At 35.6% G+C, this 23,453-nt stretch overlaps 3 protein-coding genes across 3 annotated transcripts in view; 2 read left to right on the forward strand and 1 right to left on the reverse strand.

Moving 5' to 3' along the window:
- LOC135612450 (UDP-glucose:glycoprotein glucosyltransferase-like) overlaps nt 1-13,668 on the reverse strand; it is a 32,475-nt gene extending 18,807 nt beyond the window's left edge. Inside the window, exons 1-15 of the mRNA XM_065108771.1 lie at nt 13,284-13,668; nt 12,399-12,833; nt 12,163-12,316; nt 10,712-10,883; nt 9,619-9,692; nt 9,414-9,510; nt 9,162-9,274; nt 8,948-9,063; nt 6,625-6,682; nt 5,960-6,112; nt 5,774-5,872; nt 5,468-5,632; nt 3,361-3,429; nt 1,735-1,823; nt 1,474-1,636 (exon numbers count right to left, since the gene is read on the reverse strand). Coding sequence (XP_064964843.1) covers nt 1,474-1,636; nt 1,735-1,823; nt 3,361-3,429; nt 5,468-5,632; nt 5,774-5,872; nt 5,960-6,112; nt 6,625-6,682; nt 8,948-9,063; nt 9,162-9,274; nt 9,414-9,510; nt 9,619-9,692; nt 10,712-10,883; nt 12,163-12,316; nt 12,399-12,833; nt 13,284-13,510 — 2,184 coding nt within the window. The 5' untranslated portion in view covers nt 13,511-13,668. The remainder of the gene's footprint in view (nt 1-1,473; nt 1,637-1,734; nt 1,824-3,360; nt 3,430-5,467; nt 5,633-5,773; nt 5,873-5,959; nt 6,113-6,624; nt 6,683-8,947; nt 9,064-9,161; nt 9,275-9,413; nt 9,511-9,618; nt 9,693-10,711; nt 10,884-12,162; nt 12,317-12,398; nt 12,834-13,283) is intronic.
- A 1,375-nt stretch (nt 13,669-15,043) lies between these two features.
- LOC135613266 (F-box protein SKIP23-like) lies at nt 15,044-16,153 on the forward strand. The gene has a single exon (XM_065110371.1). It carries the CDS (start codon nt 15,044-15,046, stop codon nt 16,151-16,153), a length of 1,110 nt encoding a protein of 369 aa, XP_064966443.1.
- Nucleotides 16,154-20,889: 4,736 nt separating this feature from the next.
- Nucleotides 20,890-22,065, forward strand: LOC135613267 (F-box protein SKIP23-like). The gene has a single exon (XM_065110372.1). It carries the CDS (start codon nt 20,890-20,892, stop codon nt 22,063-22,065), a length of 1,176 nt encoding a protein of 391 aa, XP_064966444.1.
- Nucleotides 22,066-23,453: the final 1,388 nt, after the last annotated feature.

Genomic DNA, 23,453 nt, shown 5'->3' on the forward strand with positions numbered 1-23,453 from the left:
CAGCTAGATCGCATTCCTTGCACAAAACGAATTCCACATTAACTAGAGCAGTAAGACTACTTTGCCTATATGTACAAAATGGCTAGTAGCTACCCACTAATAATGTATGGTTTATATAGTAATTAAATTCATATACTTACAAGTTTCTAACATATATTTTTAATGAATATATAACTAATGAAATTTTTAGGAATGATTTATGAATGTGTTTATGGCATGTTCATGATAAGTGGTGATCGTCGTTTTGCCCGAACCGATTCGAAACGAGCGGCACGTACCGATCCAAGCGTTGATCAATACGCGGACCCACCCCAATCCGATCCGCCATATAAAAAGGAAGTGGGAAAACCTAATTCCGACTTCTCACGCAAGCACCGCCTACGTAGGGCTAGCGAGTATCGCCTCCGATGCTACAAGCAATGCTTCTCACACAGTCGACCACTGACGACCTCCACTTGCCGTGACCTCACTGCACACCACCACATCACGGGTAAGTCTCTTCTCCTCTTCCTCTTCCTCTTCCCGTCTTCCTCCTCTTCCGCCGCTTCCTCTTCTTCCCTCTTTCTTCCTCCTTCCTCTACTATCCCTTCCTCTTCTCCCTTTTTTTCTTACTCTCCGAAACACCGATACTTACCAGTGTACCGTGTGTCGATACACTGGTACATACCGACCTGACAAATCTTCAAATCGGGTCTGGTACCCGATTCGGAAAACCCTGATAATATGTTCTAATAAGGATTGAATGGGGATGTTAGGGGACCAAAACTAGTACTGATTGTACCAATACTACACTGACAGAGTATGCTATGGTATTGATAAGTATAGGTAACATACCGAGATTTTAGTAATTGTCTAAACTCTTAAGTTAACTAGTCTCAAACCTGACTTAAGATCTGTTTTCCTTCTCGTAACATCCCAAACCCAATTAACAAGTAGCCTAATCTAGCTTGTGAGAAGGCTTGGTGCACATGCCAAAGAAAACACTATTATCCCTATTAACTTGATATAAGGCTGAAACTTAAAATGTCTTATGAAATTTTAATACTAATTAACAGCTGATTTATCAAGTCCATGAGAATTTGACAACCTCATCATCTATCATCCTTGCTATGCCATCCAGAATTCAAAAAATGATGTTGCCCAAAATGAAGGCCTCCATCTTATACATATCATAATTTACTCAATCTAAGTGTTCTACAAACCATTCGACACTTAATCTAAGTCCCAGGGAAAAGCATTATTGAGATTACAATGGTGCAGATACCAAGCCATCCTGATTGAAGTTCACCAACCAAATAGGTACATGGTTTACTGACCACCATGCCCAAGTAATAATAACACTAAATATATGTAATTTTTTATGGTACTGTGATATACCATGCTAGAGTCCATATTGGACTGATATATGATACAGATTGGCCTGTCATATCATTCAATAAAAAATAACATTGTACAAATAATGTAATGACTAACCTGATTTGCTTCATATACAAGACCATTCATCAATAAGCAGCATTCCAATCTAGATAACCCGAGTTTAAAGACAAAAAGAGAGCTGCCATCAGCCTCTTCTTTGTAGGTTAGTTCCTTTTCAAGCTTTAATAATGTATCATGAGGAGGAGATTTTGCCTTTGATCTGAAAAAATCAAAATACATGTCAACCACAAATTTTTGATCTCTTGTAAAACTAAAGATGCTTAGTGTCCACAATTCAAAAATAGCATAGGATTGTACAAGAGAGAGTCCACAAATGCCCCTTCAACATGATGTGCTTCAAGGTTTTCTTCACCAAAATCATCCCCACTATTCCATAACTTGTTTACCTGTAATACATTGGACATATTCTTCAACAATTATTGGCAACCAAAACCAGACCTTGTCCATTATCACATCAAAAAGAAAATTCATAATGCATAGTATATAACTTCATGTGAGCACTTTAATTATCTAGATGACAAAATATTAAAATCATGCGCAAAATGCATTTGTACAATGCTTAAGTTAACAGTGAGAAAAACAAAATAACATAATTTCATAACATAAAGAGAAAGAAAAGATGTTGCAAGCAAGAATAGATGTTTATTCATACTCATAAGTGCACATGCAAGAGTAGATGTCATTCTAGAAGGGGTTGCAACACAAGTCAAATAAGATAGCAGATGAATAGATGTCATTCTAGCACAATAGCACGTGTCCTGCCAACGAGTTGTGCCCATGGGCAACTTAGGCTAAGTTAACATTTGATATGCACCGACCAACATAGGGCCACACCAGATAGCATAGAAGGGCATCTGTACCCAATCCATGAAATGGCAATCCTTGTCCAATGATCTTGTCCAAGAAAAACTATTATAAATTTCATTGGAAGTAAAATAAAGGTCATGAGCTAACCATGCTGCTGATATCATGGGGTTCATCATTTGGAGTTAGTTAAAGCAAGACTTATGCATCTTCAAGAGTACAATTTTCCTCAGATAATTAAGGGACTAAGTATACCAATATACGTCAATAAATTGATAAAGCAAGAAATTAATCCTTAATTATCATTTCCTTGACTCTTGAGTCAACCCTAAACCTAACCCTAGGGTTAGTGGATCTATTGAGGCTTAGCTATACTTCAGTTATCTTGATTGACAAGAGACAATAATCCACGCTAATGTACTCATCCTAATTCCCAGAGATTATTCTATACATGCAAGCCACAGTCTAAAGCAGTACATGGACTATGACAAGCAGTATATAACGTTTAAGAGAGTCTATAATTTTATTAGTGGACCAAAATTGGAGAGAAAAAATATCTGGTGCTAGGAGAGACACAAGCAGATAATTTAATTTACCTAGTCAGGTCCATACGGACTGGTATTTAGTGGTCTGAGCATGAATTGGGATACAGACCATCCCATTTTAGGCACTCTAGTTTGGTTTCTTTCTAAAAATTGTAGTCCTAGTTTTTTAAAGGTAGCAGGTTTTTCCCCTCCATGGTGTGCCCAACCACAACCACCTGCAACTTAAAGATACCAGTCTATCAGCATTCTATATACACTATTTTTTTTTTTCATTTTAAGGATCCTAAGAGCTTAAATTTTATTTGACAGCAAAGCAGCAGATATTCCTCACAAAGTTCTCATACAAAGTTGCATTAAGCCTTTAAGACTAGCAAAAAACAATTATCAACTTCAAGTTTTAGCAGAATTTGGTTTCTAAAAATAGAAAAATGCAACAGCAAAATGAAAAACAAAGAAGCTAAACATCATGAGATTATCTAAAGAATAGATTGAATGCAATTGTCAGAACTCAGAAGAGATACCAATTTCACTGCAACTAAAAACAAAAATTCTGCAAAGAACTAATATGGCATACATTGCCCAAAAATTGGAATGCCAATTGAGTGTCATAGTTCTCCTTAACGTACAGGAAAAGACGTATAATCTGCATAAGGACACAAAAAGCAAAAGAAGAAAATTAGAAGTATATCAATGTAAAAGGAAAGCTAACAAGTGCAGGAGAATAAGCAAAGCAAGCTCACAGTCAAACATTAAGAAAAAATAAAATACAAGTTGGAGTAGTCAAAAAACAAAAGAACTCCGCATAATGTAATTTACTCCACAGCAAGATCATGCTCAGAATCATGAAGAGATGCATCTAGTCAGAAACTTCTAGAGGTTATACAAAAAGAGACAATCAAGCCCCACATCTGAGGTTGATATAAAGTTGACCGAAAAAGGATCAAATGATAATGGACACTTGTTCATTTATCACTTGAGTCACTGATAGTTGACCCGAAAAGGTTGATATACAGGAAAAATCCAGATCCAACAGAAAACCTTAAATTATGTCGAAAAGAAAGATAACAGCACCTAACTTTTAGCATGCAAGTTTACAATGGCCCGAAGAGTTGCTACTAGCTTAGGTAAGGGTAGTGTGAAAGGCTAAGATGACTAGTGAAAGAAAGCAAGGAGAGGCATTTGGAGGACCAATAACAGTCAGAGAGAGAAGGCAACAGTCAAAGAAAGAAGGCAGGGAGAGAGAATCATTTAAAATGATACAAATCAGAGGTAAAATGAGAGATAGACATTTAAGATAATATAAATCAGAGATAAAACGAGAGAATCATTCAATATGCACTAAAAAGGTCGATAGTTGTCAACTAGAAGAGGTATGACAATTAGTAAAAATATAATTTTAAATAATAGTGCGAAGAGAGCTAGGGAGAGACCTATGAAGACTTTCTAAGAAACAATAAACAAAGATTTATATATTCTTAATTTAACTGAAAATATTGCTCTATGCCAGGCTCAATGGCGACAAAAGATACATCTAGATGATCCTAAATAGTTGGGACATCACTGCTTGTTTTGTTGACAATGTTGTAGCAGATGATTATAGAAAAACATGCACTAGTATTTACATCAACATTTCAAATATTGGTATAGACCAGGATTTACTAGTCCAACAAAGGACAGGTATCAAACAATATCAGCGGTTGGTAGTAATTGTTTAATGGTGCAGTTGATACTGGATGGTATGGGCCGGTATAGCATATGATACATCAATACCGCACCAGGGGATATCGGAAAGGTACAGGTTAGTATATTGCCAATACACTAGTAACATACCGGTCCGGTAGAATACTGAAATCAAAATCTGATTGAAATTTAAACATTGATCTACTCATCTTCATGTAAGAGGTCATATATAGTTGAATATTATCAATTTATCATACTTATTTTTAGTTGTAGATGCTATCAAAATTGATGGATGGTATGGGCCGGTATAGCATATGATACATCAATACCGCACCAAGGGATATCAGAAAGGTACAAGTTAGTATATCGCCGGTACACTAGTAACATACCGGTCCGGTAGAATACTGAAATCAAAATCTGATTGAAATTTAAACATTGATCTACTCAAGGATTGAAATATTGTACCGTACCAAAGTTTCAACATTCGCTCAATGCAGTACGGTACTATATACCATTCGGTATATATATATATATATATATTATTCGACGACATCGCCGAAAAACAAGGTGGCATCGCCTATATATATATATATATATATATATATATATATATATATATATATATATATATATATATATATATATATATATATATATATATATATATATATAATCTATATATTATAATATATATATATATTATATATAATACCGCTCAGTAGTGGACGGTTCGTGTAACGGTCTGCAGACGGACCGGTACGTATCGCCCGGTACGGGCGATCTTATTCGAAATTGTAATCCTTGGATCTACTCATCTACGTGTAAGAGGTCATATATAGTTGAATATTATCAATTTATCATACTTATTTTTAGATGTAGATGCTATCAAAATTGATAGATGGATATTCCACATCTAAATACAGATATAGGAATCAAAAAGCCAATCCATTTTCAAGGACAAGATATAACGAAAAAAACCTAAAAGTGAACGAACAATTTACCAAACTGGAAACATCTTCTGTTCTTTTCTTGTCATCTTGTACAGCAGATGAGGGAAGATGGCCGCCATTTTCTTCTATTATCTTGACAAGTTTCGAAGAATACAGTATTATGCCAAATCTCATTGGAATGCTACTTTGATGCAGCGACAGAATCATGTCGATGGTCTAAAAATTTTCAGAAAAAAGAAACTATCAGAAATATTGTAACTGCATGAATTTTAACTTTTAAGTGAGTTGTCAAAAGTACAGAGGAATACACAAACAAATCTTAAATGTGTTCATCTAAGAAGAATATAGTAAACATGCCTCAGCTCCGCAGCTTGTTGCAGGATCAATTACATAAACAGCATGGAACAAATTTTTTCGAATGTATCGAAGCTGACCAGGGAAGACCGGCATCAATATCTACAACATCAGAAACAAATGATTTAAACAAACACAAATTATCAATCTGAGATCTGTTCAGCTCAAACCCAAACAGAAAAGAAGCACCTCATTGATATTGCTTCGCCAACGTTTGTACATGGCATCTTCTTCCAAATTATTCAGATAGTGAACATGTCCGGAACGAAAGTCAATGCGAAATGCATTAGATTCAGAAGGTGGTGCTGCTGACAACAGTTTCTGAATCGCACTCAAAGGAAGCTGAAAAAAAATCAGTAGTAGTTTGTTCTGAGCAACTATAATGGAATATACTTTAAGAAATTCACTGCATCAAAAGAAGAAAAAGAGTAACATTATGTTCATCAAAATAAAGAATAGTAAGCAGAATTGGCATCTTAGCAAGATAAAGAAAATCAATATAGTAGTCTAAGTTAATTCTTGGCTACAGCAACACAAACTGCGGCAATATTTTATTCAGATACAGCTAGAGTCAATAGTCGCATAGGTGTAGTGTACGCATACCACAAATAATTAAAAAAATTCCAAAACAAACACATGGAATACCTTTTGTTCCATAAAATGGTTCACAGTTTTGCTACAACCACAGATGTAAGCATAAATAAGCATTAGCATAATTATGGGACTAGCAAAAGAAAACAGAAAATTAGATACTGAGATAGAACATTAACAATGAGAAAACTGAAGACATGAGGCTAATGTGCAACCATGAAATTTTACAATACACAAGTCACGAGTTACTTAGCATAAATCACCTTGAGTTTTGAAAAGTGATCAGCAAATGATAACTCTTGTTGAACAAGATCCATTAACCTACAAAACAAAAAATAGATGTATCCATTATAATCAGATTGTGATGTTTATATAATATACAATATCATAAAAGGAAATGAGACAAAATATAATGGAAATTGTTCCTCAAAAATTGCAGAATATGGAAAGGAATTATTTCTATGGTCACTCCAACAGGAAAAATTCAATGATCACTCCAAGCATTCTGTTTTCCATTGTGAACATCAAAAGGCTGATTCCAACAATAAAAGTTTGTTTATGTTCCCACTCACATAAATCATAACAAGAATGAGCATTTAGTCAGTTTTTTCTTGAAAGTTGAAACACTCCTATACAGGTCCACTTCCAATCTTTCATGCAGATACCGTCTGTAATCTCCGAATTAGATATAGGTGGAACACAATTGAGAGCTAGACTTTGCGGTGCAATGTACTTGTATGCAAGTTTAACCTATACGCTTCCACATCTAGTTTTCCTCTGCTCGCCTAATATAAAGGAGAACATCAATAAAGTGTTTTTGCATTTATTCTTGGGAATAGTGTCCCATGCTTTGCTCTCAACCCCAAGTGTCGAAGCACATTAATACAAAACGGATGGCACATGAGAACCACCAATGCAAGGCCTAGGAAGACTCATGCACACAAACATTTATACCCTCCTAAATTTAGGATGGTAGCATGAAATTAATAGGGTTGATAGAATCATAGAAGTCCCAGAAACATAAAGGATTGGAAGAACAAATTGAATACTCGATGTCTTTCTAGGTGAAAGAAATATTGAAAATTCATTGCCAAGCCAAATAAAAATATATAATTTTTCACTTTGTTTGAAGGAATTTTTCAAATGCACTTCAAAAAAAATAACATTTTGAATTACATACTGGGTTATTCAAATTTTAAAGGTAAATTACTCATATAACATGAGTTAATAACATGTCCTAAGACCTATCATGACCAAAAATCATTTCCAATTACACTTGCTTTTATAATTTATCTAAATTATTCTGAACCTCCCTCAGAATTATCATCACCGAAACTGAAAAAGTCAAAAATCAAATGAAAACAATGGAACTCTTGAAATGTCTATCTACCATAAAAAGTGAACCTCCAAACCATGATCGAGCAAAGAAATTAAGACATGTTTCGTTCTTATATTTATCATTATTCTCATAATATAAATAATTTCTTCATCATTTTCTAATCATCATTCATAATAGAAGGGAAGGAAAAAAAGATACGTCGGCACTAGTACTGAAGGCGGAGGAGGCAATGATATGTGGGCATTATAACAATCAGTATTATATAATACCTAAGAACTCCAACATAGTTACTAGTTACTACAAAGTACAAACTGCTTAGGATTTCAATATCATATTGGTGCAACCAATATACAAGTACACTAGTACATTGTAAAATCGTTATGCACAGTCCGACAGGCATACTGTAATATTTGAAACCTTATATCATAGTACTGTAATCTTTTCAAAACAGGAGCATGGCAACCTCCTTAATGCAGCTTTCCGAAAAGGAATGTGTAACTAATGTGTAAACCATTGAGGCACTAATTAGCTGGGATTGATGCCAGTTATACCAGATGCTCTCGTGTTATGGCCAAGATGACCAGTCAAGTTCATAATTATTCATATATTCAACAGAGCGGGAGTTTCATATTATTAATTTGGTGAAGAAAACAATAAATTAATGGATAATCATCTAAAAAAGGAAAATCACGAAGAAAATAGGGTGAAGAATTGTAGCAAGAACAATTCCCAGACATGGGTTTTGGTTTTGAAATTCCTATTATTTTTTAAAGTTATTATTAATAGCATGGTCCATTCTATCATCCAATCCTAACCCTAAATTCCAACGTTAATTTCAAAACTATACTGCACCTACTAACATTATTTGTATTGCCGCTTAATAAGACATTGGATTCAAATTATATTCAAATAAACTTAATTGAAATTATCTTAATATGATTTAAAATGTGACTGTGTTTAAGGAAAAGATTCTAGAGTAAAAGCTAAAATATAACTCAATTTAGCTAACTATAAATCAACTAATGTATTAAAGTAATATAACATACAGGAAAATAAGAAAACTCACACTTGGCTTCATAAAAGAAACGAGTATATTACTTTGTGACAAGAACCAGATGCTGAACAATGACCAGCATAACTCTAAAAGGTGTGACATTAAAAGATTCAAGTATAACAGTAGAAAGATACAAGCTTGCCTAGGCTTAACATGAAATTTAAACAAAATTAGAATGGATGGGAAACATTACAGGTAAAGATCAATATCTTCAATATTGATCAGGGCACCATTCAAAGCCACTAAAGACTTGCCAGGGGGAACCATTCTCTGATTTGCAAGTATCTCATCCTTGATAGAATCATTAAGCTGCATATAAGCAGCTATTAGCATCTGTATCCAACTTTAATATCATGTATAATAGTATGAACCTACCAAAATATAAAGCAGAAGGCTGGAAACTTTACCTTCATACGAGATAATGAAGAAACTATACTTGGAAAATTTTGATTGATTTCTTGCATTGATTGCAAGGGATCAGAAGCATGAACTATCCTCTGTACCGTCTGATGTCCTAAATCTGCAGAAAAAGTGATTAACAGGTATCAGTTAGAAACAGGGATAGAAAAGCTTGGAATGACAAACACACACACTAATCATAGGTGACATAATATCCAAAAATGGGAGAATGAATGAATCAAATTATAGTTCATCAATACCCTTAAGTTCCCAAACCTCCAAGGTGTCAGATACAGTTGATGACAACAAATAATCCCTGAAAGCCATAACCTCAGTTGTCAATTCTGGCTTGCGTTCCTGTAGGCCACGAGAGAATAATTACAAAATGAATAATAATCAAGAATAATCTAAATTGTAAGCTCAAATCTAGATTTCGTTCAGGGCTGTTTAATTTTAGGAACAAACCAGGATTTTGGAAAAAATAAATCCTCTAACTTCTTGGCTGAGATCCTCAGTCCTAGGATCTTCTAGTGTAACACCTGCAACAAACAGTCAATTATCTAAATCAAGGTTTCAGATTTCATGCTAAAGGGACTGCTGCTAATAGTACAGACCTATCATGATGGACCAAGTTATGCTGACCGGCTTAGGCCTTCTACCAAGCCAACAGTGTGTCAGCATATTTATGGCATAGGACAGAACCTCAAACAATATTATAATTTATAACAATGTAATATGTGCCACTGGCAATTACATCATAAGCTCATTATCGAATAATGGAACAATGAAGTGAAAATAATAACATGACAACAAGTTTTAACTTTTATCCAAATAAAGTAAACAAACAAATACTAAGAAAACACCGTCATCATCCATAATGAGCATATTGAGTAGATATTGGTAATAGAAATATTTCCTGTTATCTTCCAAATATAATTAAAACATATGGAAAAAATATTATTTTATAGACTACTATATGTTATTCACATCAGATTGGGGTGAAAAAATTGATACTGTCAATTTTTTAAGAGTCCGGATGGTACTGTACTCATGGTTTGAAAAACCAGGTGGACCAGTATGTACCACCCGCACCCGGTATATATAGGTCCACCCATAGACCAGAATATGGACCTCCTGGAATCAAGCGGTCCACTTGTGAATCTACCATCCAGTAAGCCCTGTATTCCACTTATAAGCCTGGTCTTTTTTTTTTCTTTTTGTGTGCCTCTCTATCACACAGCTGCTGTCCCTGTTGACCATCACCATCTTTTCTTTTCCGCCATCTTCTCCCCTCTCCTTCTCTGTCACAAACTTGTCCTCTTCTTCTCCTTCACAAACTTTTCCGATACCACAGCATACCAACTGGTGCATACTAGTTCGAAAGGCTAACAATCAGGCATTGAACAAATATTTAAAACCATGTTTCAAGCAAAGGAAAAGGCAAACTTTTAGGTCACAAGTGATATAGCTACTGCATTGTACGAAAGCTTTAATTAACAGCCAAGAAGCTGAATTTTCAACATGAAAGCAAATCAATCTTATCAAAATGATATATGACCTTCTTTTATCGTAGTGTCATCCATTGCCTTGTACTCCATATTCTTCAAAGCAAGTTCAACTCCATAACCACCCAAGTTGACTGCATCAGATGAGCCAACAGCACTGCAATAGCTGCTAACTGCTTGGCATCCAGGAGGCAGTACAGGTCTGACAACATACTTAATTTTTCCCTAATAATAAAAGGCAATACTTGATTATATAATCAGACAAAGAAAGAGACAGACAACATAACAAAGTATAAACTATAAGAGAATACTATGTTCCAGAAAAGTATGTAATAGTAACAAAAAAATTTAGGATCATAATAAAACCACAAATTTACCTCATAAATAGTCTAGAGGTAACAGCATCCTAAGTCCAAAAGAAATTGCAATACAACAACTTAATTTGTCATACATAATTAGAAGTCAATAAGTTGTTACCAAATGACACAAGGAAACAGTATAAGTTAGGAAAACAAGAATTCAAAAGATAAAAGAAAACAACTTGCTTTCTTGTAGAACAGTCGAAACTAATGAGAATCATGATAATCCGAAGGTAGAATGCTCTAATTTTCACATTTATGCCATACGAGTATGTGTGAAAAACTGACCCGGGTCTGATGAGCTAACTGGCCAATAACTCCATTTTGGTCCTCAACGGCAGACCAAAATGCTTAAGCGGGAGTTAACGTAGTACACTCATCAGGCCCTTATAAGCTAATCATACACATTGCCCACTTCCGATGTGGGACTAATGGGATGTTACATTATCCCCGACTCAATTAGCTTGACGTCCCCGTCAAGGTCCAACATATCCCAGATCGAACCCTAGCATAGTGCATGTAAAGTTTAACTCAGTGGTGGCTCCACGCCGTGATGAGTTCTCTGACTCCATCCACGGGTAGCCCTTTCCTACTTGAGCCCTCTCACCCTGCCCTAATGCTAGGTCGGCTCTTATACCAAATGTCACGACCCGAGTCTGATGAGTTAACTAGCCAATAACTCAATATCTTCTCTATTCAATGTCAGTTATCAATGCCTAAAGCCTTCGATGTGAAATAGCTTCTTTTTCATTAAATAGGTCTGATGTGCCCATATTCTTGTTATTACTTACCATTAAAGAAAGGAACTTTAAACAAAGAAAGCAAAATTAGATCTTCTCAGCTTGATTTACGGAATATGGAACAGTAACTTGATAGTGCATCATATTCATGGAATATCCTGCAAGGTTTTAGCATTGGTGATTGCTGGTAAATGATTAGCCAGCAAACCAGTACGATAGGCAGGACTGCATGATCAGTTTGGGATATTGAATGACAAATTTAACATTCTAATTGGGAATATATAACTATATTATAAATTTTAAAAACCAAAAATATATCTATAGAATGGGCAGCCCAATGCACTGGACTCCTGCCAATGCAGAGATTCTTTGCATAATAAAAATGGAATGGCAATATGTTTAGACCTGTTTTGCTGCTTCTGCCAGGATAATGTGAAAGTCTTTGAAGCATTCTGTCCCAATAGCTCCATATAAAATGGCAACCGGACTGATGATACTCGAAGCCAGATACACATGGTCAAATTCAAAAAGTTCAGGCTGCTCCAAGTATCCAACAGATCTGACAACATTTAACCAGTGAGCGTGCTCAGGACATATGCAAAAAAGTTGACAAAAAAACAACGCAGATAAATGCAACTTACATGTTTGATGAGGTTTCAATCCAAGCAAGAAGTTCAGCGGTGTTAAACAGTAACACACTGCCAGTGTCTACCCAGCAACAATGTCTTCCATGGGTTCTTGTGGTTGTGCTTGTCGACAGATAATCTGCTTCGATTTCATCTGGAATTTGTTTTTCTCCAGTAATAGGGACTAAATTAATTTCATCATTTATAGGAAAAGAAGCTAATGACTCCTCTGCCAATTGCTTGTAAAGCACTAGTCGAGGAGATGCCGATCGAAGAGTAAGAGAAAATTCAAAAACTGATGCCAAAGGTTCGCTTAGAAGTGTGCGGCCATCATCAACAATTTTTTGTATGCAACATCTAGCTGTCAAACAATCCGAACCTTTATCTGGTTCTAACCAGAGATTAATAAACTCCCAGAATAGGTCCTTTCTTTCTTTCGCCAGCAACTCCCTGTTGAAAGAGTAATCTATTAAATTGTTGAATAAAATTATGAAGAAAAGGCAAACCTGCAACCGATAAGAAATTATGTACTTCATTTGGAAATAAAATTACATAAAATTTTTATCATAACATTTTCTCTAAATAAACTTAATTTTGATGCTTTCTCATGCTAAAATTTGTAACAACTAGTTCTAAGCTTCGCACTATCCTATTGACGCATCATAATGGATAAGAATAGCATGAAAAGGTACCTACAACATGCTCGAATCTCATTAATAATATTCACACTACTGCAGATGCTCCAAATTTAGCAAAGGTCATAATTCTGAACCAATAACATTAAAATTCAAGAAAATGGGAATAACGAAGTGCCATCAAAGTGATAGAAAATCAGTCGGTTTCCAAATTGCTCAGCTTTATAACAAGTGGATCCCAATAAAAAGGAATAGACTACGTCACCCTGATTCCAACAACAACGAAGTTCCGGCCCACTTAGCCCGGAGCGAGACTTGGACGTTCTTCGGGCGGCGGTTAAAGGCAAAACCCAGGCATCCGCTTCCCCCGAAGCCGCAGAACAGAAGAGAGATGAACAACGCCCCCAAAACCCACGATCGACAGCGAAGCTCCATCTCGAATCTTCGAAGATTCCGTTCGAACTTGCGTCGAGAAAAGCTTGATCCACGCATCAAACGACGAAGGACGCCATGAGGGGAACCCTGGAGGGACCAAGCAGAAGCTAGCGTTAGGGTTTCAGTCTCCCTCCGAGAATGACGAGGGCGAGATCCAAAGGTGGTGGACTAGGCCGTAGACTCGGTGGTCGCCGCACTCCAAGGGCACAAGGTTTCTCCAACGATTGGTGATCTGATATAATGTCATCAAGGATCGGAAAACCGTAGACAGGGAGAGATGAACGCATCTTCGAGCGCACGAATCGTGACGCTGATCGGACGGTCTAATCAGGTTTTTCGCTTAATGGACGGTTCGGATGGCGCGATAATACGTGGAACCTCTCCACGGGGACGGTGACTCCCAACACGTCGCTGATCGTCCATTAAGCGTCCTTTACTTTTGGGGTTCATACTAATCCACCATTCTAACCATGATGGAGTCCTAAGATGCACGTAGATTAAGATTAGATGAATTAATATTTCAATTCAATATATTCATTATATATAATTTCAATTAAAGTGAGAAAATTTCTTTATTCGTAATATATACATATATATATATAAAGTATTTCCTAATCGATACTTTTTTTCAAATAGTATCTTTAATTTAAAAAAATATAAAATATTCCTCGCTAACTATTCCTATAAAAAAAAATTTACTTATTTTTTATTAGTTTTCAGCTATTACAATATTTTCATTTGACTCGTTTACAGTATCTTTGTTAATGTATTAAAAACACTATAAATGATATTATATTATTTTTTTGTCATTGTCTATAAATTATTATGACAAGATATTTTTATATTTATAGTTAGTTTAATTGAAATTAAGAGTCTATTTGGATCATTTATAATTTTTAAGTGAATTTTATAATGTTTTTATTATGATGGTCAAAATACTGTACTGAATCAATTTTTAATTTTTATTTGGATGATGTTATTCCCAAATTATTACAAATATCTATTTAAATCACAGTTAGATATATCAAATAATTTTTAATATTTTGATTTCATTCAACTCATTTATAGTGTTTTCAAATAAACTTTATAATGTTTTCATTGTGATTACCAAAAACACTACAGTAGGCTCAAAACCCGGTAATGAGCAGAAAATAATTTGAGGGATAATTTAGGTATTTTCTTTAAATTCAGAATGTAATTTAAAAACAAGGCAAAAGAATGTTACTAATTAAAAATATTTAAAATGTGAGCATTTTCTTTTTAAAAAGGGACATTTATTTTTTTTCTTTCCCAACATAATATCTAAATCCGGTCGAACCCCACATACCCTAAATCTTCGTCGGATGGCAGCGATTTGCTTCAGCAAACATTGGGCTGAAGCATCCGAACCAGCAAGTGAATCCCAACCGGAGAGACGCGCGTAAATAAATATATATATATATATACATATATATATACATACATATATACATACATATATATATATATATATATACCCTTCCTCCGTATATATACATATATATATATATATATATATATATATACCCTTCCTCCGTATCTTCTGTTTCTCGCTTTCATCGGACAGCAATCATGGCGGACTGGGCGAACCTTCCTGCGGACTTGATCAGGTGTATCCATGGATGTCTAGAAGATCTAATGGATCAGATCAACTTTAGGTGTGTCTGCGTTTCGTGGCAGCATGCCGTGGAGGGGAACCCTCACCATCAGCTTAGGCCTCTTCCCCCGTGGCTGATTCTCCCCGTCAGTGGTCATGGCGGTGGCTATACTTTACTCCCATCGGTCGACCTCGTCAGCTACGCCAAGAGAAGAAGGTGTAAGAATATCCGTCTCCCGTGGGAGTCCACGGACGACGGATTGGTGCTGATGGGATCCGTTGCCGGATGGGTGGTTGCGGCCGACCAGACGGCCGAGTTGCATCTGCTAAATCCCATCACCGGAGCGCATGCCCGCCTCCCATCCATCACTACCCTCCCGGCCATCGCTGCAGTACTACAGACCGATGGACGAGTCACCGGCTATCTCTTTCGTATCTCACCGTATCTGGTATACGAGACCAGCTGCGAGTCCACGCGATGCATGCTCTACGACAAGGTAACCGTGTGCTCCTCCTCTTCAGACTCATGGACGACGATGATCGTGTTCTACCATGGCCGGTTGGCCTTCGCCAGTGCAGGGGACGAGCGGTGGTCTTTGCTGCCGACAGAAAACGAGAGTCGGGCGTGCCACGTGACGTACCACAGGGGGAAATTCTACTCGTTGCACAACGATGGGTCGGTCAGCGCTTGGAATCTCACAGACGGCGCGTCGCCTCGAGTCAGCTTCAACGTCCAACCCCCGCGGCTGATCGACGTATCCATACTGGACGACTACCTGGTGGGATCAGGAGACGACCTGCTACGGGTATCGAGGTGGACGGATCGGGTTGAGGGAGACGGAGACGAACACAGAACGCTAAGGTTCCGAGTGTTCAGGCTGGATGAGAGCGGATGGGTGGCCCTGCAAAGCTTGGGTGAGCGAGCAGTGTTTGTAGGGTCGAACCGCGGTATCTCGCTCTCTACGGTGGCGTTCCCCGAGTTCAAAGCAGACTGTGTCTTACTACGCCAAGAACGGTGTGGTGGGTATATGCCACCTAAAACATGGACTCATCCTGCCTCATGGTGCGAGCATACCGAATCTTAAAGATGGTTTCATCGTGCCCGATTACATGTATAGCTGGCCGCCTCCTATCTGGTTCACACCACGTGTTTGCTGAGAGAAAAGTCTATATATATTTATGTGTATCTGTATAAATACATAATGTATTTTACTGAAATAAATAGGTCTATATAAGTTATTGAGCATAAGTTTTGTTTACCGACTCTGGTTTATGTTTGTGGAATTTATTCCTATAATGAAGTAATATTTTTAATTATAGATATTTGGCAAATTTTTTTGTTCAAAAATGTTTGTGGAATTTATTCCTATAATGAATTAATATTTTTTAATTATAGATATTTGGCAAATTTTTTGTGCAAAAATGTTTGTGGAATTTATTCCTATAATGAATTAATATTTTTAATTATAGATATTTGGCAAAATTTTTGTGCAAAAATGTTTGTGCTAATCAATAATGGTTTTCCTCCCGACTGGAGAAAGTGTAATGATGGGGAACGAGACATCTGCTAACATGTTAAAAACGTATTTTAGGAAAGACACTTACACTATAAGATGTGATGCATGAATCAGATTAGATGAAACTTAATTATTGGATTTCTTCTTGTATAATTTGGATATATAATAATTTTAAAAGCAAACCAGGTTGTAATCTTCAAAGGATATATATAGGGAAAGACTTAGTAGACTTTTCAAACTTAATATAATCAAACCTTTACTCAATAAAAATGAATCATCATCTAAAATTTTAAATTTTCGATATCTTACATGATAGATTTGGTTATGTTAACTTCATATCAATTCAAAGAATGTTTTATTTGGATTTTATTTTAAAAGTTAACACTAAATGTAAATATCATGTTTCGTAGAATCCGTGATCGCGACTAAAGATTTAGGTAATCTTTTAAATCTCTCGTGAATAAATAAGATACTCATGTTAATGTATAGTTATTAATGTATAACTTGCGAAAATATATTATATATTGTGTGTCAGTTAGTGTGTGGGTGAAAGGAACTTAGTTCAATACCTGTTTCACTATGTTTTCTTTGTATATATGCATACTTTACTAAATGAAGTTAAGTCTTTAAAAAGATAACTCATTGACAACATAGTACATGTACTAGCAAATTTTATTTTTTAATATTTTTTATTTAATTATTTATTTATATTATATATTTATTTGATGAGAATTTGTGAGGGAATATTGGAACTTGAAGTAAAAAACATAAATTCCCACATCAGAAGTCGAGGGACTTCTTCCTAAACTCTTTTACTCTATCCTCAAAATTTTTAATAAAATAATTAGAAAGCAGAGTTTGCTTAAGTTGGTTCATCATTTTAACGAGTAAGGTTTGAAAAGATCATATATTTAATTTATTATATAATAGTTGAATAATTATGAAACTAACCATTTACGTGAATGTGATTATATAATCATGATTATATAATTTTTTTATATAGGCTAGGTAAATATAAGTGATATTGAAATAATAAGATACAGTTTGGCTCCACTGTAAGATGGCTTAAGTGCATATAAGTATACGTGCCATGTAAGCTATAGCACGTGTAACTTGATACGTATTTTTTTTCTTCTTATGTTTTTATATTTTATCACTTTATATTACGTGTTGTTTGAATATATTGTGATATTTATATACCAATGTAATGAGAATTGGATCGTGATGAGATCACAATAATGAGATTGATTCGCATTTAAACATATATCATAAATAATCTTGGTCATAAGTTATTCGAGAGGGACATCAAGATAACCGGACAAACTAGTGTATTGTATACTCGTCTATATAATCGATGTAGCTAGTCTCATAACTGTTTGTGTGGAGATACTAGGGATACAGTACATGTGCTCATTGGAGAATGAGTTCACTTATTGATTCGCTTACGGAATGCTAGATTGTCGATGATGCCTTATTATCATAGAGTGATTTCATAGTCGTAGTGTTTATATATAGTCCTTACACTTGAGACACCAATGATGTCCTGCATGAGGACTCTACTATTTGATACCGAAATTATAGGTTTGGATGTTCCAGATCTAACACAGCTGGTCATTGAGAGTGGTAGCCAACCTTACGAGGACCATTGAGTGTCGATAGAGGATCATCCACTCTCGGTGTCATGAGATGAATATCTCATATGTTCTTACTCAGACAAATCCCTGATCAAGGTCATTCGAATTGAGAGAGAAAGAGTTCTCTGATAGAATTCAATTAGAGTGAGACTTGATTAGAAACCGTATTGATCTGACAGTACCATGCTCGGTATATAGTCTCTGAGATATTAGATGGACGAAGGAAAATAGGTACACGGTAACTAAGGATGGATAGGTCCAATGGATTCCCTTGTATCATTTGGGGACTGCGGCGTAGTGGCTTGATACGTCCGTAGTCGATGAGTCGAGTGAATTATTATAAAGTTAATAATTCATCGAACCAAAATGAGTTCTGACATATTTGACTCACGGCTAGCTCGATATTGGGCCTAGAAGGTCACACGCATATGGTAGGCATTGCGATGAGTAGAGGTTCAGATATGAGATATCCGATGGAGCCCCTATCTTATTGGACATTCATTAAGCCCCTGAATTATTAGATCCTATGAGTGAGATCCAATAAGATCCCATAAGATATTATTGGATAGAAATACACTAATATAATGGGCTTGGGTAGTTGGATGGAGATCCAATGCCCAATAGGGCAGGATTCATTAGGGTTAAGTTGATAGGAGACCTTTATAAATAGAAGTGATTCAATGGTTCATAGAGCATTTTGGATTACCTCTCATATTCTCCTCCCTTTCTCCATCTCAAAGCAGGCCTAGAGTTTTGAGGAGCATGCAACATTGTTGTGTGGGCCACCGTTAGAGAGGAGCGCGCTTGACCTCCTTCACCCTCTCATAGAGATCTACAAAGATTCAGAGATATATGATCTCCATATATAACACAACTTATCTTATACATAGTTTTAAGTTTCACGATTTTTACGTATCAATCTTCGCACGACGAAGAACATAACTTTGGAAAATTGGGGATTTTATTTTTAATATTCTTCCGCTGTGTATGTGATGTCGCCCCCTAAATTTTTCAATAGATATTTGCTTAAGTCAATCATAATAATGATGGATACCTTAGGTATACTCATATGCATATAGATTAAGTCGGATAGGTTTTCGAATTTGATATTTACTCAAATCAATCCTAAGGATGATGGATGCCTAGAGTTCACATAAACTAAGATCGGATGAATTTTTCAACTCGATATCTGCTCAAGTTAATATCGACAATGATCGAGCAAATTTAATAAAAAATATTTTATCTTGATTATCGTGTCTAACATATTTTTTTTATAATGAGTTGATAAAATGAAATATTATACAATAAGACATACATTCACGAGTATCAGTCCAATTTTATAATGTGTCGAATCACTATTAGCGAAAGCGGAGAGGATTTCCTCTATCACCACAGGACAGAGAGATATATAAAATAATATATATAGGCTGATAGATGTATAGTTTGTAGTTTACTCCATAGATGTAAACTCGGTTAATTAAGACATCCAAAACCATCTATGTTATCCATTACAAAAATTCCACGTATGTGGTTATCTTTTTTCACTGTATATAATTCCAATTACGGTAAGCCGGGATTCTTTATTGGATAATTTTCCTAGAAAAATATCTATATTTTTAAGTATGTTCCACTCTATACTCTTTTTTTTTTCTTTCAAATAGTAAATTTAATTAAAAAAAACTAAAATATCCCTCACTAATTATTCACATAAAAAATTCTCACTTTTATTTTTCGAATTTTAAACTATTATGGTATTTTTTATTTGGCTCATTTATAATATTTTTATTGAGGCATTGAGAATACTTTATGTCATATCATAATAATGTATATCTTTGGTTGTCATTATTCATAAATCATTATGATACCATATTTTTATATTTATAGCTAGTTTGATTGAGATTAAGAGTCCATTTGGATTATTTTTGAGTGGATTCTATAGTGTTTTTATTATGATGGTCAAAATACTATAACAAGTTAATTTTTTATTTTTATTTAGGTGATGTTATTCCTAAATCATTATAAATACGTATTTTAATTTATTCCATTTGATTCATTCATAGTGTTTTCTAATAAACTTTATAATGTTTCTATTATGATAGCCAAAAAAAATATAACTATCCAAGTTCAAAATCTTATAGTAAGCATAGTTTGTCATATCAATTGTCACGATTAACTATTGGTACGATGTATCTGTACCAAATGTACAAACATATGATATAACAAGACATATATCGAAATACCATATATATCGGTCTTATATCAAACTCATACATATCACCGGTACATCTCGACAAATCGTGATAATAAGCGTAATATTTTTTTTAGAGATAATTTAGATGTTTTAAAATTAGGAATATAATTTAAAAACAAAGCAAAAGAAGAAGACTAATTAAAAATATTAAAAATACCAGTATTTTCTTTTAAAAAAAGGTCATTTATTATTTTTCTTTCCCAACATAATATCTAAATCCGGTCGAACCCCACATACCCTAAATCTTCGTCGGATGGCAGCGATTTGCTTCAGCAAACGTTGTGTTGAAGCATCCGAACCCGCAAGTGAATCCCAACCGAAGAGACGCGCGTATATATATATATATATATATATATATATAACCCTTCCTCCTCATCTTCCGTTTGTTTTCTGTTTCTCGCTTTCATCGGGCAACAATCATGGCGGACTGGGCGTACCTTCCTGCGGACTTGATCAGGTGTATCCATGGATGTCTGGAAGATCTAATGGATCAGATCAACTTTAGGTGTGTCTGCGTTTCGTGGCAGCATGCCGTGGAGGGGAACCCTCACCGTCACCTTCGCCCTCTTCCCCCGTGGCTGATTCTCCCCGTCACTGGTCATGGCGGTGGTTATACTTTACTCCCATCGGTCGACCTCGTCAGCTACGCCGAGAGAAGAAGGCGTAAGAATATCCGTCTCCCGTGGGAGTCCACGGACGACGGATTGGTGCTGATGGGATCCGCTGCCGGATGGGTGGTTGCGGCCGACCAGACGGCCGAGTTGCATCTGCTAAATCCCATCACCGGAGCGCATGTCCGCCTCCCATCCATCACTACCCTCCCGGCCATCGCAGCCGTACTACAGACCGATGGACGAGTCACCGGCTATCTCTTTCGTGTCTCACCGAATCTTGTACACGAGACCAGCTGCGAGTCCACGCGATACATGCTCTACGACAAGGTAACCGTGTGCTCCTCCTCTTCAGACTCATGGACGACGATGATCGTGTTCTACCATGGCCGGTTGGCCTTCGCAAGTGCAGGGGACGAGCGGTGGTCTTTGCTGCCGACAGAAAACGAGAGTTGGGCGTGCCACGTGACGTACCACAGGGGGAAATTCTACTCTCTGCACAACGATGGGTCGGTCAGCGCTTGGAATCTCACAGACGGCGCATCGCCTCGAGTCAGCTTCAACGTCCAACCCCCGCGGCTGATCGACGTATCCATACTGGACGACTTCCTGGTGGGATCAGGAGACGACCTGCTACGGGTATCGAGGTGGACGGATCGGCTTGAGGCAGACGAACACAGAACGCTAAGGTTCCGAGTGTTCAGGCTGGATGAGAGCGGATGGGTGGCCCTGCAAAGCTTGGGTGAGCGAGCAGTGTTTGTAGGGTCGAACCGCGGTATCTCGCTCTCTACGGTGGCGTTCCCCGAGTTCAAAGCAGACTGTGTCTACTACGCCAAGAACGGTGTCGTGGGTATATGCCACCTAAAAGATGGACTCATCCTGCCTCATGGTGCGAGCATACCGAATCTTGAAGATGGTTTTATCGTGCCCGATTACATGTATAGCTGGCCGCCTCCTATCTGGTTCACACCACGTGCTTGCTGAGAGAAAAACCTATATATATATATATATATATATATATATATATATATATATATATATATATATATATTTATTTATTTATGTGTATCTGTATAAATATATAATTTATTTTACTGCAATAAATAGGTCTATATAGGTTATTATCATAATCCTTTATTATCATAAATTTTCAATCTTGTGATACGTTACACGATAGACTTGTTCTGTTCACTTCAGATCAATTCAAAGAATGTCTTAACTGAATTTGATTTTAAAATTTAACTCTAAATGTAAATATCATGTTTGATAGAATTCGTCGATAAATAAGATATTATGTGTGAGTTAGTTGAAATCTACAAATAAATAAGATACACATGTACTAATATAATTTATTTTTTAAAATAATTTTAAACTATTATGGTATTTTTATTTGGCTCATTTATAATATTTTTATCGATGTATTGAGAATACTATAAGTGATATCGTATTGTATATCTTTGATTGTCGCTACTCGTAAATCATACTATATTTTTATATATGTAGTTAGTTTGATTGAGATTAAGAGTCCATTTTGATCATTTATAGTATTTTTGAGTGGGTTCTATAGTGTTTTTATTATGATGGTCAAAATACTATAACAAGTCAATTTTTATTTTTTATTTAGGTGATGTTGTTCCTAAATCATTATAAATATTTATTTAAATCATAATATATCAAATTATTTTAATATATTTTTTAATTCAATTTGACTATTTTCTAATAAACTCTATAATGTTTCTATTGTGATAGTAAAAAATAATATAACAACCCAAGTCCAAAACCTTATAACAAACATAGTTTGTCATATTGATATAACAATCTAACTATTAGTACGATATATATTGAGTTGTTTCGAGTTATACCAATCTTACCAACACATGATATAATGGGACTTATAAATATCACACATATTGATCCCCCGTTAGATTGGTACATATTGCCCGTATCGAACGATACAACTCGATACGACAAATCATGATAATATGCATAAATTTTTTTAGGGATAATTTAGATGTTTTTAAATCAGGAATATAATTTTAAAACAAAGCAGAAGAAGAATACTAATTAAAAATATTTAAAATATGAGCATTTTATTTAAAAATGGGTCATTTATTATTTTTCTTCCCCAACTTAATATCTAAATCCGGTGGAACCCCCTATGCCCTAAACCTTCATCGGATGACAATTTGCTTCAGCAAACATTGGGCTGGAATCTATATTCCTCCCAAATTAAAATAGGAAGAAGAAGATTGCATTGATTGATTGAAACAATACATAATACTTCGTATTTATACATATTTGAAAGATTTTCCTCAATAGATTTAAGATATCTCATCGTGTTAGAAAGATAGATTTACGATATCTCTGGAGAG

The sequence above is a fragment of the Musa acuminata genome, chromosome BXJ2-5 (genome assembly GCF_036884655.1).
Source record: "Musa acuminata AAA Group cultivar baxijiao chromosome BXJ2-5, Cavendish_Baxijiao_AAA, whole genome shotgun sequence".
NCBI lineage: Eukaryota > Viridiplantae > Streptophyta > Magnoliopsida > Zingiberales > Musaceae > Musa > Musa acuminata.

Coding starts and splice junctions, on each gene's coding strand:
- LOC135613266 (XM_065110371.1), top strand. CDS start 15,044: ATGGCGGACTGGGCGAACCTTCCTGCGGACTTGATCAGGTGTATCCAT.
- LOC135613267 (XM_065110372.1), top strand. CDS start 20,890: ATGGCGGACTGGGCGTACCTTCCTGCGGACTTGATCAGGTGTATCCAT.